Here is a 15,526-nt window from a genome sequence, read left to right as displayed (position 1 = left end):
TTAATGAAGCTTGTTTACTTACCCCCCCCCCCCCCCGCCCCCAAAAAAAAAAACATTCTACCCAGTTTAGAGCCACATTTTCAACCTATAAAGGGCCAAAAAATGCTTAAACCCTACAGACGAAATAGCTAATAAAAATTTGGAAGAACATAGCTTTAAATCAAGAACATTTGATTTCAAATCCGAAACATTCAAAAATACCGGATGAATTTGCAACCCAATACCATGTGACAGAAACATCATGAAACCCCCTTGGGGTGTTCCTTACTGAAAAACTATTACCTTCCCAAAGGGCTTCACATACTTCTTCTATAGTCACATTGAGTGCCCTCAGCAAGATTGCAATATTCTGAGACTTCTTTGGATCAAGCACCCTGTTCTCTTGGTTCAGTGAGGGAGAAATCGTTTGCCTAGTAAAATCCTTTGGAGTCAAGTTCGAGGCATTCACAACAAATAGTGTCTCAATCATCTCCTCATTCAATCTGCAACCAAATCCAAAGGCTACAAACTTATACCCAAAAGAAGGGAGGGAAAAAGAACCAGGAACAAGACGAAAAATATTATAATCTATCCCAATTATCTATGAACAAAATTGATGAACATATAGGAAGTGTTCAAGATCTTACTGAAAGGAGCTTGATTTCATCTGATCCCACACCATGGCACGATCAGAACTTGCTCGGACCTTGTCCCAATGCAAAGGCTTCAACTTTGGTTTCGGAGTTTCCTCATTTCTTTCCACAGAATCTGAATTCTGTTTCAATTCTGCTGGAGGAAGTGCCGTAGGCATCTGGAACCCTACAACTTTGGAAGGAACCATAAACTCTGGAGGCAAACTAACGGGTTCCCGGAATGGCTGAGGACGAATAAGGGCTTCGCAGAATCCATGTGGAGGCAGGGGAGGTGGCAGTGGCACAGACATGGGCTGCCCAGAAATATTGCCTATTTTTGTTGAAGATTGCGGATTTTGCTGATCAGTATCGAAGTTCCGCTCTGGAGATTGTGGGTTTTGCTGAGAAAAGTCAGAAAACCTGGCCGGCGACAGTGCATTCATGTCCATTGTGCTTTTTGCCGGAGAATGTGGGTTCACCTCGAACGAACTTCTTTCAGGAGACTCCGTGTTCTTCTGCAGAGAATTTCTTCCAGGTGAACTCCTGTCCTCAGAAGCTTTCCGTGGTGGCAGTGGAGGAGGACGTAACTTGGTCACAAATTCTGGCGACTTCGACTTTGAACTTCTGGAGCTGGCGATACTAACTGGCGGAGAAGAAGAAGGACTCCGAGATGCCACATTCGAAGAAGGGTAAGAGGGAGTTCTCGAGTTTGAGCTCCTGCTTTCGAAATTCTCTGCAACCACAGCTTCAAATCTTCTTCTTGAGCTCGATTCTGTAACAGCTGGGCTCTCTTTACTACGAAGAGAGCCTCTCGGCGAGTAGAATTCCTCCTCTTCTTCACTTTCCGACGAACCCTCTCTAGCGTTCCCGAAACTGTGACTGAAATTTTGCCTTGACAGTGGCGGTAGCGGGTGGAGCTCAGGGGAGCCTAGCTTCGGCTCTAGAGGGGCTGCCGCTCCACCACCAGGACTGGTGCCATCATCATCACCATCACCATCGATACCACGAGAGTTTACAAGAGTACCCAGATAAAGAAACTCAGAGCTGGTTGAAGAGATGCCACGAGCCCCGCGATGATTGGCGTCTGAAGGGGCTGTATTCGCCGGAAACAAGCGGATGCTGTCGGATCTGGATGTCTTGCCATGGGAATAACTGCTGCCACTACTACTGCTGTAGTGTTTTCTGCGGTAGACGAGAATGGCGAAAGCGACGATGGAGGAGACACTGAGGAGAGAGAGGATTAGAGTGAGTATTAAAAGTCTTTGAGAGACGGGTTTGGGGTGAGGGGACTGGGGTAAGATGAGAGACGAGATGTTAGCAGGGAATGTAGGGAAGGAGGAGCGAACGGGAGGGGGAGGTGGAGGTGGAGAAGCATAAATCGGGAAGAATGGTTGGTTGTTGGAACCAGAAGAAGAGAAGGGAAATTTGGGTTGGCCCGGAGGAGGAGAGGGAGACGAAGATGGAGGTTCGGTTGGAGGAAAGGTGTCAAGAGGGGTGAAGGGTTGGTGGAGAACCCGACGGTGGTGCTGATGCCGATGGTGGAGAGGATTAATGGGTTTGGAGGTCAAGAAGGGAAAGTTGCAAAGGAGGAAGATGAGAGGAATGAACGAGAAAGCCATTGTGGGTTCAAAATTAATGGAGTGTGAACAAATGCAGTAATGGTGGAGATGAGTGAGGATGAAGACTATATCCACTGTAAGTCCAAGAAAGGAAGAAAGCTTCAGTTCCCATTTCCACAGTCCCACAGAGAAAATGTGTCAAAGAAGTCCACACAGTATGTTCAAATTCGGATCCAATCAATCATCTCAATTATTAGAAAGAAAAAGCAAAATCTATGAGTGAAATAGTGAACAAGTTTGTGTGAAAAAGGTTCTGGGTGGTTCTCATCTGAAGAAGAAACCTTGAAAAAATAAGAGAAATACACAGGAAGAGAGAGACGCGAGGAGAGGAGAGAGATTGGGGAAGATGACTAGAATGTTAGATAGATAGATGAATGGGCGATTGGACAAAAACCAAACCTTGGAATAAGAGAAATGCTGTAGGCCCTTCAACGTCCGGTGTGAGAAGGAGATGATTTCCTTCTTCTCAGATTTCATTGTTAATTTCACTAAAGGTATAGAAAAATCATTGTTAATTTGCAGTGTTATAAGGAAGTAGGGCCTGCTGCAATACTATATTGGACTGTTTAGAACGTGAGTAGTGTAACTGTGTAAGAGAGAAGGATTGCATGACGTCACTTTTTGTCCTTTGCCTGTCGGCCTTGGTAGTGCATGTATGCTGGAAAAAAGCAGCATTCTGCGTCTTTTTTTACGCCTTTTGTGCACATAGTTCGATAGGTTTGAAAATGGGGTAAAAGAAAATCTTTTGTTTTTTCTTTTTTCCTTCCAAAAGATTACCTTTATAGTATTGTTTCAAAGCTATATAGGTTCCATTGAAGTTTTTCCTTTCTTTATTTTTTTCCTTGGTCTTACCCAAAAAAAAATTTTCTTTTAATTACCCATTAGATTTAACCTATCATGCGACACTTGCAATGGTAATAAATGTGGGTCCAATTTATCTTTCGATCCAGTTGGAGTTTAAATTTAGTTTAAGTTTGGTTAAGGATTCGTTTGGTTATTTTGAATTCAAATAAGCAACGGATTAGGATTAAATTTTTGAGCTCAAAGTCAAGGTCAAGTCAAAGTGGATGAGGCCTTTAAATGAAAAAATATAAGCCTTTCAAAACAAAGTTCAAAAACATAATTTAATTTCTCTGTTTCATGTTTCAAATTCCCATTACCAATATCCTTCTCTTCCTTTTTTTTTTTTTTTTTTTTTTTTTTGGGGGGGGGGAAATAGTAGTTTATATTGATAAAATAATCATTATAATCTATATTATTTCGTCTTAGTAGCATCGTTCTAACTTAAGTTAAGAAAGGGTAGTCGGGAGGGCATTAATAGACAGAGATCTCTTGTGTGGATAAGCAAAAACTAGCCAATAAATCTACATATGTATTGAATTGACACACCTCACCCAACGGTGTTGAACTAACCTGACCAACTATGGATATAATCCATAGCCACAAGATCATCCATCATGAATATCACAATCAATATAATGTATTAATAAATGATGTATTTAATAAATAAGGAATATTAACTGCCACTTGAAAACAAGGGAAATGTACATCAATAGTTATTACTTGCTTTAAATAAAACTAAGTAGCTAACTTCATCCCTAAATGGTATCTCAAAACCCCAAAAATGAATGGAATCCTAAGGCAATTACGATCTCCATATTAGCACTCCATGCAATCACACAAGTTGTTATGCGATTTGTAGACCTCCACAGCCGATATGTCATGTCTCCACAAGAGTAGGGATCTCCTACTCAGGGGATCCGTCATAATCTGCACAGATATCTAAAAAAATTGGGAAAATTACATGATTAGCCACTTTTAGGTTTTCTTTTACAAAAATAACCACTCAATGTTTCACTTAACAAAATTGGCTAAAACTAAGTTTGGGTTTACAAAACTAGCCAAAATAGTAATTTTTCATTCCTTTCAAATTTTTAACCCCTAAAATTAACCACATTAAAAAGGGAAAATCACTATTTTGTTCGAAAGGAAAAAATCACTAATTTTTCATTCCCTTTGGACATTTTTACCCCTATATTGGTATGATTAATTTTAGGGGTAATAATGTCCAAATGGATGAAAAATCACTAGTTTGGCTATTTTTGTAAATTCAAACTCAGTTTTAGCTAGTTTTGTTAAGTGAAACTTTGAGTGATTACTTTTGTAAATGAAAACTTAAAACTATCTAATCAAGTAATTTTCCCAAAAATATTCCTCAAAAGGGTGAGTTCCAAGAAACTCGTGAGATAAAATCCACACATGAATGGTATATTTCAAGGTGCAGGATGTAATGATGCACTAGGAACCAGTGGTGAACATTGACTCCTAACTAACAACATCCACTAAGCCAACAATACAACTAGAAAAGATTATGTTAGACTTATTCTTGTTAATAGCCTACTAAATTGTGCGGAGAAATCTTCAGAAAGTCAATAGGGTTGTTTACATTCTTGCTAGAAGCTTTTCTTGAAACAAATATGTTAGTTGCAAAGCAAATAAATATTATTTCAAGCATTGAACAACGTGTATGGCATGCAAATAAGCCATTTCTAGCTAACATGATAAGTGAGTTTGTGACTAGTTGAAGGACCATATTAAATAGGACATAGGACATAGGACTTTGGGCAACCATGAGACAAACCTCAATTGATGGAAAAACAAGAGGATTGGATCATGTTGGTGTGAAAAATGTATTCTTAGCTCGTTCGGCTTGCTTTTGATTCAACTCGTTCCTGATCAAGTCCAGACTCCTGAGACAAAGTCAAAAATGAGAATGGGCCGCCTCTGAGGACGGGAAGCCACCTCCGAAGATTAAGTCAGCCCAGATAATGGAAGCAGAGGTCTCTCCAAGGAACGGATCCTTCTGGAGAATGAAGAGAAGGAATTCATTCAATACTATAAAGGGATCATAAATCTCTTACTTGTTCATGCTCTCTCTTGGAATATATAGTTGATTTGTACCTATTGCGATGGAGGACATGTTACAGCCCTTAGATGCGTATATTGTCCAATGGAACGTGGAGATGACTTCGTAAAAGGGGCTTGAGAGGCAAGCTTGATGACCAGGCAACCTTGCCGTCGTGAAGTCTTGTCAATGACTTAGCGGTCAATGTCATTTTGATGATGACGTGATAGTGGCCCATTGTGACACCCAGCCCAAATCTAGCCCGAAGACCCGATCTGTTTTGGGTGAGGGTGGGTTTTTTTTTTTTTTTTTTTTTTTTTTTTGTTTTTTTTTTTTTTTTTATTTTCTTTGAAAATCTTAGGAAGATGTCTTTGTGGGCCATCTCAGTAGAAGATATGGTGTTTGACCCAAAACCCATGGATATTGATGATGGTGTTTCCTTATGGAAACCTTACTTGATTTGGTGTTGAACTATTTATTTGTGAAGAAGAACTTGGTTGATGGACCTAAAGCTTAGTTGGACCTGGTTTGAAGACTTCCCTCCATACTAGGTAATTAGTACGATGTATTGAAAGAAGCCCATCCAAAAATATTGAAGTTTGGCCTATTAAATCCCTATTTTTGAATAAGCTGTCCAGGCAGTGGCATTTTGGTAAATATCTGTTTTGAAGGTTTTCAAAAGCTTTATTTCTTTTAATTTCGTGGTAAACTATTCCCACCATGTTTCTAAACCTCTAGATAGTGTGGGTCGACCTTTGAACTTCCTCTTTGGCAACCAATCAACCAACAGGGTCAGTTTGGTCAGTTTGGTGAAACCCTAGTAACTCTTGAACTCTTTGTGCTATTTAAAAGGGGGAACTCCATGTGTTTCACTCTCAATCTGTTTCTAAGTCTTTGGAGAACGTGGGAAGATTCCTATAACCTCTCCTTCGAAGCCAAGAAAGATCCTCAAGCATCTCTTCAGATTTCTTCATCGGTTTCTCTTCTAAAATGTTGGTATTCAATTCGCTTCTTCTTTAATTCATTCTTTCTTCTCTACTTCTGATTTTCTGATCATGAGAAGGGTGTTACACTACTGTAATGACCTCTTCTTTAATTCTTTTAACCCTAGAGTGAATCCCCCAATTCACTCTATGATCTTGAAGCCATATGGCGATGATCCTTGATTTTGATTCCACCAAAGCTCTTAATGATACTTTCCCTAATTTCCTACCTATCTTTATTATTGTGGGGAAGGTCTCATATTATTACCATGACCTTCCCTTGTGTCCTCATGATTGAGGAGTTGATCCTTGTTTTTCTTTGGAACAATTGGCAACCCTTTTATTTTCTATTAATTCATTGGACCCTCCCCAAAACCTTTCTTGATTGTAAATTCCTTACCCTAAGGGTGAATCTTTATTCTCCCTAGTCTTTTCGTGGGATACACGGATTCTTGTTAGTAAATCCCTAATTGTATGATTTGAATTTGTTTCCCTTCACTTTAATTGAGAACCTTATTTTCTCTCATTAGTAGACCCTTTCTAATTCCATTCTTTATTTTGAAATACTAATGAGATTTTCCTTTATCTATCTTGGGTTGTTTTTGTGAGAATTAATTATGGGTAACTCTCATGGGAGGTAACCAACTCTCATGAGAGGTAACCATATATGAAACCCTATTGTTCTTTTATTTGTTGGAAACTTCCCAACACTTTTTCAGATTGTGCATTCTTTGTTTCTCTTTCCCTTGGGTGATATTTGTGTTAACCTAAACTTGATCACTATATTTTCTTCATGATCCATGTTTAACCTAATTAGGATTTCTAATTATTCTTTCTTCGTTCTTGTTCTTTTTGAGATCAGGAAGAAGATGATGCATTCTTGCAACCATCTATTCCATGATCTCATTCTATTCTTTGAGATCTATGATCATCATCATGATCTTAACCCTAGCTAATAGATTCTTGAAACCTTAACCCTAACCCTTGAATGATCTTTTTGGAAACCTCTTGTAACCTTCCATGTGCGGGAAACCTCATGGGTAATGTTTCTGTTAACATAAACTAGATTTCCTATGATTTCTTGTTATTTTCTTGATAACAATCATTCCCTCTCTTTCCGTGATCATAACCTTTTCATGAGCCATATGTTATGATGAAACCCTAACCCCTTTATTACAAACCTATTATGATTGATTTTTCGGACTATGATCTCCCCCATGTCTTCATTTGGGTTTGGTTGTACTTGGTCTTCAACCCCATGAGCAAAGCACCCTTGTATAGCAATATACTTGGGGGCGGTTACTAGTGGCGGTTGATTAAACCAAGCGACCGCCTTAAGCGCCGACCCCGGGTTACGCTTGTGGGAAAATGCCCTATTTTGCCCCCTGTTCGTTATAAATAGCATCCCTCGCCCTATTAACGCATTATTATGTTCGGGATTGCTATTTTGGGCGATTAGGCGGCTGTGGAAACGTACGGGATTCAAGTCAGAAGTCTTGTTAATGATATGAAACCTTTTCTCTTCTATTCTTGGTGATTCTTATTAAGGTAATGAATCTCCATCTTCTATTCTCTTCTTTTTAACCTCGATTGATATGAACCCATCCCCATTTTGTTAGTGGTTACCCAATTGATTTGTTGTATCTCCCTTTTCAATGTTCTTGATGAGATCCTGTCCAGAAACGAATCCCCGCATTTGTTTAATGGATGGATCCCATCAAGGGGAATGATTTGGGTAATAAATCTTTGTTAATTCTAGGGTTTCTTGTTACCCCCTTGTTCTAGACTTATTAAGCTTGAAATTCGGACTAAGATCATCCCAAAACGGATTGAAATCGGATGATAAAAAGTCTGATTTTCGGAGTTGGAAGCTATGCGAAGCAGGGGCGGTCGCTTGTGGAGGTCGCTTAACTTAAGCAACCGCCACAAGCAACCGGCTGGTTTCCGAAGAATCGTGTAGGTTTGATTTTTGAATTGTTTTGACTCTTGACTCTTATACATTCTTGTAACCCTATGCCTAGGTGTTCTCTGTTTCAAATAAAAGTCTTATAATAGTTTTTGGATTGCAAGTTAGAGGACTTCTACTAAATTACAGGTAAGGACATGCATTCTTATTTATATGCAATTACATATACATGATGATTCAATTGTTCTATTTACTATTCTTTGATCATGTAACTTGCTGTAATTGTATAAAGCATGTGAATCTTATTGTATACTTGCTGTTAGTGGTGTTCTTTGATGTACTTCATCTTTTATGATATTGCACAACTGTTCATGGTATGATAAAGAGTGATTGTAGTGTAGTTGTGATGGAAGGGGTATTCCTTTGGGATATCTTGGCTTGGGATATCGAAAGGTGTGGAATGGGACACATGCCTGCTGATGTCTCAAGCACTATCATGATTACTTGATGACATACTTAGGGAGTCTAGAATTGCATGGCTAGGTACCCCACATGCTATTACCCTTTCGGCGGGGGAATTGAAGCCGGGTGACCCGTGACAATGGTGACGTGACTATGTTTCATCCAACAGCGGTAACCAGTCCGTGCGGAGACTCAGTGGTCCACCGTTGGTCATGTAATGGTAGGGTTGCATATGTTAGGGTTGGGCTCATGGACGTCCAAGGAGCGGACCGGGTGTCGCGAGGAGTCATGAGAGCATCCGCCCCAATAATATGTGGATGACCATAGGGTTAAGGAGTGGAGTCCAACGAGAGGTATCCAGTCCGTGAGGATTCTTACTCCTAGGTTGCGAAGGATCTTGAACCGAGTTGGTTGGTGCCATAGGGGAAGTATCTGGACTTCATATAGTATGTTACCATTATGACCTTGCATTGGATTAGAAACCCCGACATGCGCCAGTACTCATTGCCAATGGTCGTGGTGAGAGAGTGTTGACTTAACCCCTGACCACGGTTTTGAGAGCCGGTGTGGACTTACCCCTTTGCCCAGGATCCCTACGGAGGTAACCAGTCCTTGCCGGATCGGAGTGATGAGACTTACCCAAAGGAGGGCTGGTGTATATCTTAAAGCATGTCAGCCATTAGAGACTTGCATAGTTAGATCTTAGTAGCATTCATATTTCTGCATACCATCCATATCATTTCATCTGTGCATTCGTGGATTGTATTGACATATATATGAGAATTGCTTATTCCTTACTGAGTTCGTTGGAACTCATTCCTTTCATTGTATGTATTATATAAACTGTACAGATGGTTGCACAACATCGGAAGTTGGAGATGATTCGTATGAAAGAGCCTTCTCGTTTGAAGCTGATGTGGCACAGACAGTGATACACGGACTTGCAGAGCATGAAGCCTCCTGAAGATGAAGATTATCTAGTTAATTATTTTGCTTCCGCTGAACTCGATATTACAATTGATTCTTGATTCTTTCCTTTGATTATTTCTTGGATATTTATCGGAGTATTTGGACTCCTGTAACCTGTTTATTAATTATTGCGCTATTCTTGCTCTTGATTACAGGTATTTGTATTTATTATTATTGATAGACTAAAACCATAGATCCTGTGACGGTTCGCACCCACGGGTCGTCAGGCGGGTAACCGGGCCTGGCGGGCGGGGTGTGACACCCACGGCTAAAGGGACAAATGAGTTGTTAGCCCTGGGCTCGAGGGAGGCTTTGAGCTGATCAGAAGCTTCCATATCCACAGTGGGATATCGAGATCTTCCGTGCGCGTTTAATGCTGGAATGGATATTAAGGGACCTCTTACTTTTATTCTTCCGCCGAGAAGTCCTATGGGGGTAGAAGTACCTTATTACCATGCTACTCTTCATTAAGCTTTTCTATGGATAAATTTCCCGGAAAGTGCCCTTTCCGAAAAGCATTCACTGACCCTTCCAGGTTTGATTGCTGACCTCAGGTTCTGGTTTAAGTGACGATATTCTGGTTCAAAGCTTTCGGTCGAAGACATCGATAACAGATCCCATTGAAGAAGATGACAAAACTCAAGTCTACAATAAATTGACCGCCCAAGCTATGAAAGGCGTTGGAACTTTAGTCTATATAATAAGGTGAAGAGAAAAATCCATTGCACATAATCGTATGTCCTTCCCAAGTCTATCTTTATTGCTAAGTAGGGCATACCTTGGTTGCCATGGTACTTGTATGCAAAATAAAAATAATCGCAAGTGCACAGTATCGTGTAGCTAACGAGTCGATCTCAAGGAGATATGTCACTTTAGAATTTAACCCCTTAATGATAATGCGAGAGTGCAATGATTCAAATTTGTTGATTAATTAATTAAACTAAATGGGCGATCATAATCCATACATCTAATGCAATCGAATTGAGACGAAAAATAAAGCAAACAAAACTAACCATTCATCATCTAATATATAAAAAATGTAGGAAAAAAAATGCATAAAGTAAATAACAAAGCAATAAAAAGAAAAGGGAAACCTTAACCAAAGAGAGGCAAGACAGTGAAATCCAGCCCTATCCTAACCCTGACCTTGATCCGGAAACCCGGTTGTTTGTAGGTTTGAAGACCTGGAGTAAAGGAAGAAGCCAACTATGGGTCATCTCAGTGGAAGACATGGTGTTTGACCTAGAACCCATGGAAATTGATGATGGAGTTCCATACTTGGAAGTCTGTACTAATCTAGAAAGGAAGCTGCAGCTTGTTGAAGATGAGTCAAGTTGATGGACTTGAAGTATAGTTGGACATGATTCGAAGGCATTTTTCTATATTAGGTAAGTCATATGTTGTGTTGGGAGAAGTCCATGAGGTTTGGACTTGAGTTGGGCCTCCAATTCCCTGTCTGGGCCTTGCTGACCAGCTTGGTCGACTGGTTGGTCGATGGGCCAATTGACCAAGCAATAGACCAACAGGTCCAATAATCCGAGAAAATCCTCTGTTTAGGGTTTTTCACTTTCTATTTAAGTAAACTTCGTGTTTCTTAGTATCCTCTGCCTCCAAAACTCTCAGAGAACATGGGAAGACTCTTTCAAAGCTCTCTTTGGTGATTTCGAAGGATCTTTGCGAGATCTGAAGCTTCTCATCTCCGATCTGTCAATCCAAGGTTAGTGATCTCTTCTTTGTTGTGATTTATCCTTCCATGACCTTATTCTTGATTGAGACTATGAAGAAGATGTTGCATCCTGGCAACCATCTCTTCCATAATCTCCTTCCATTGTTTATGATCATCATAGTGACCTTAACCCTAACCCTGGTAAATTCTTCTTGAAACCCTAATTCTTCTTTTGGATCTAATTTCTTAGCCTGATTTGATCTATTTTTCATGATGGAATTGTGAATGACTTCTGATTATTTCCTACTAGGATGAGATCTGATCATCTCTAGTCTTTCCCATGGATTCATAGTATATTTTTCATCAAAAATAGGGTTTTCACCAAATTGGGGAATCATGATTTCGAATTGGAAGGTAGTGTTTTTAATCATTGTTAATGCCTAATCTATACTCCTTTAGTGTTAAAATACTATTCTAAAGGTTTCCTCCAAGTTTCGTGGAGTTTCGAATCTTGTAGATTGAGTTTCAGATCAAAATCCATGTTTTTGCTTAGATCGTACTGACTCAGTTGGTCGACTGAGTCAGTAGACCAACCAATCGACCAAGCAAGTCAGTAGCTCAATTTTTTGCTCAGTTTGATTCGTTTGATCTCCAATATTTTAGGCCTCTTTCCTAATGTTGTATCTATGATTGTTAGGGGTTTATTTGCTAGGTTTGGTGTCACGCCCTCCCAGCCGGTACCCTATCTGGCATACCCGAGAGTGTGATCCACAGCCCGAAGATCAGGTATCGAGTGATCAACCTCCCACATAAACAATAACATAATCATGAACAATCATAATAAAAGTGCGGAAGATAAACCATAGATCCAATAAAGAAAGAATGAATCATAAATGAATCAGAATAATAGATATAATCAGAGTATCAAACAGATAAGTAAAGTGAGGCAAAAATCCCACTTTACAACCAGCGGAAAAGTAGCTCTAAAAGAATAAACTAGACAAAATCTAATCCCAGTAGCAAGTACATTGGGTAACTAAATTGTTCTCCACTTTATAGACAACATCCTTATAAGTGTAAATCTCATAAATGGCACAAGGACGCTTCCACTCAATGGTCGGACTAAGCATTGTACGGAGCATAACCACTCGCGGGATCTTCAGTGTAATTGTGGTAACAGCAATCACCTTCCTGGAGATATGCCTCTTCGACTTGCGCTTCTTCATAGGGACCGTCATAGTACTCGGTGCACTGTAGGATAGTCTAACAAACATTGTACAATAAAGGAATGAGTTTCAAAGAAACTCGGTAAGGCGATTAAAATCCATAATAACATAAATGGCGAGGATTCCGAGAACAATCATAAATGCAATATGACATGAGACAAGCAATGAATGAATGAATCTAACTCTATGTATGCTTTGGTCTCTATTGGCGGACATGCTTTAAGTCATAGCACCGTACTTCTTTAGGAAAGTCCACTCACATCCTCAACCATTTAAGATATCTTGGATTCTCTCACGGATCATTTCACCGGTCTTGAGCAGCCGATTGGTAATGGGTCCTTCATCCCTCGGGACAAACCATGGCAGGGGGTTAAGTCAACACACTCTCTCACAACCATTTGGTATAAGTACTTGGCGCATGTCGGGGGTAAAACCTAGCCAAATGCAAGTCTTCTACTTAGTTACATCAAGTCGGATCCGGATACTTCCATTCCTCGTCCCGACGATCCTTTCCGGTATCCTTCACACTAGAGTCCTCATAGTCCACGACTACGGACTCATCAACCCTATTGGTTATCCACATATGGTAAACGGGAAGCTCTCACGTCCTCTCACGGGTTGGTTACCGGTCTTAAGCGCCCGTGAGCCCAAGTCTAACCATATGCAACCCTACCAATAAATGGCCCCCACAATGTGATTCCTGTCCTCTCACGGGCTGGTTACCGGTCTTGAGCACCCATGAATCCCCATTGCTACCACGGGTCGTTCGGTCTCAATACCCCTCCGATTAGGGTCTGACATAACAGGACATCCTAGCCAAACACTACTAGACAATCCTAGATATGTCATCCAACAGTTTAGGAAGGTGTCCAGAGGGCATCTCCGGAAACATCCCATAATATTCCCGTAGTAGTCCAAGGACAGAAGTGTCAAAAGGACACCTCTCCTTTCCAAACCATACTTAAGCATACACATGCATCAATTCATATCATCACATATATGGTAACTTCATATATGGAAAGAAATCAATAATTACAATCACTTGTATAACATTGGTAAGTAAATCATACATGAATCAATTCAATATGAATAAGTAATGCTACTGTAATCAAAGTTATGCAACAGTAGTATATCATTGTAAGAATCTAATTTAGGAATCATATCAATGATATTCAAATATAGAAACTAGATTCATGCTATCTATGTAATTAAGGAAATAACCATCCTTACCTTTTATAACTCGCAAAGGAATCCTAAGAAATCAAGTAAGATCTTGGCAAACTTGAGAAGAATGTCCTAAACAAGTATATACAACATATTAGGAAAGATCCCTAATGAAAAGATACCAAAACATCCAACAAAGACCAATTCGGAGTTGCTTGTACTCATTGGTCGAGTGGATTGGTCGATCGCCTGATCGACCAATCGATCGACCAATGCGACGATAGCCTAAAAAAACAGAGTTTTAAGATATGAAATCCGAATTTGGTGGTTCAAAAGGGTACTAATCAAGGGGTAAACTACATCAGCAGTATTCCAACATATAGGGTACCTCAAAACACCAATCAAATCAAGATATCAAGATCCAAATTAGGAAACAAAAAGTTACCATAATTAGATCAACCATGGATCTTGATGAATTGAAATAGAAATCAAAGACAAGAACAATAGGAGGATGGATCATTGCTTCAGGTAATGGTATCATGAAAACATACTTAGATCTTCAAGGAACAAGGCTTAGAAGCATAAATCTAAATTAGGAAATAAAACCTACCATATATGTAACTACCATGCTTCATGAAGAACACATAGTATGGTAGAAGAGAACAACTAGAGATTGATAGATCATGGATCATGGAAAGAAAACACAAGTAACTAACTACTAACATGATCAACATAGAAGATCCAAAGAGATCAGAATTCAAATCAGATGTTTAACAAGATTAGATCATGGTTTGATCATGATTCCTTCAAAAGCTTGCAATGATCATGGTTAAGATCATTGTTCTAGCCTCAAATCCTTAGGATGATCATGAGAACATGTTGAGAGATGTTTGCAACAGAGAATGCAGCATCTCTTCTACTGTCTCAACTCAAAAAGGAAAGAAAAACAAAGATGGAGGAGAAGAAGAGAGAGTAGACATACCTTTTGATGCAAAAAGAAGAGTTTCGACGAAGATCCGTCAAGAAAACACCAAGGATGCAAAGGAGATGACTTGCAGAGGTCTTTGGTTCGTTCCAGAGAGTTTGGAGGCAGCAAATACGAAGTGGACTCAAGATTGGACTTAAATAGAGCAAGAACAACCTAATTGCCAAAGACAGCACTCATTGGTCGAGTGGATTGGTCGATCGGCCCGATCGACCAATCAGTCGACCAATGCTGGCAGCAAGTCCAAAACAGGGAATTGAAGGCCCAGATCAAATCCAATCCTAAAGGGGTTTTGCACACAAGTCAAGTGACTTACCTAATAGGTAGAAATGCCTTCAAACCAAGATAGAGAGCACTCCAAGTCCATCAACTAATCAGATCTTCATCAGGATTCAGTTTCCATAAATAGAACTTCATCATCAACTTTCATGGATTCAAAGCCAGACACCAAGTCCTCCACTGGGATGGCCCAAAGCTGACTTCTTACTTTACTTCGGGTCATCGGACCTACAAATAACAAGGTTTCCGGGTCAAGGTTAGGGCTGGGTTTTACATTTGGAACCTCTCTCTTTGATCTTTGGATAATCATCAACGCTATTTAAGGTAAGGACAGTTATCTCCACAGTGACATAGATTGCGTGTATGTTAGTTTCTAATTTCGGAAACTCTTAGATTCGCTACTGATATTGTACTTTCTATTTATGATGTACTGCTGTAAGTACAGTATCACCTTACTTATGTTTTATTTTTCATTATTCAAGTATAAAATGCTCACTCATTTATGTTGTTTAATGAATGGATCATGCTTTTACATATTCTTTTATATGACGATATGTCGGTTATGTATGATGTGACTGATCTGAGAATGTGTTTGAATAGGTACGATTTGGGATTGGGAAGTGGCCTTAACATTTTTGTCCTTGGACATCAGTGGGAATAGTATGGGATATTTCCAATGGTGCCCCTTAACGCTTTCCCGGATTATTGGTCGTCATACCTAGGGCTGTCTAGCAGTGTTTGGCTAGGATGT

At 39.8% G+C, this 15,526-nt stretch overlaps 1 protein-coding gene across 1 annotated transcript in view; it reads right to left on the bottom strand.

Moving 5' to 3' along the window:
• Positions 1-2,638, bottom strand: part of LOC149022189 (formin-like protein 1) — a 34,033-nt gene extending 31,395 nt beyond the window's left edge. The window contains exons 1-2 of the mRNA XM_089150360.1: positions 627-2,638; positions 283-482 (exon numbers count right to left, since the gene is read on the bottom strand). Of these exons, the coding sequence (XP_089006486.1) occupies positions 283-482; positions 627-2,230 (1,804 nt within the window). The 5' untranslated portion in view covers positions 2,231-2,638. The remainder of the gene's footprint in view (positions 1-282; positions 483-626) is intronic.
• Between the last annotated feature and the right edge of the window lie 12,888 nt (positions 2,639-15,526).

The sequence above is a fragment of the Hakea prostrata genome, chromosome 3 (assembly GCF_041222555.1).
Source record: "Hakea prostrata isolate BN-2017 chromosome 3, UWA_Hpros_2, whole genome shotgun sequence".
In the NCBI taxonomy this organism is placed as follows: domain Eukaryota; kingdom Viridiplantae; phylum Streptophyta; class Magnoliopsida; order Proteales; family Proteaceae; genus Hakea; species Hakea prostrata.
Note: the sequence above shows the minus strand (reverse complement) of the source record. Positions and strands in the feature narration are given on the sequence as shown.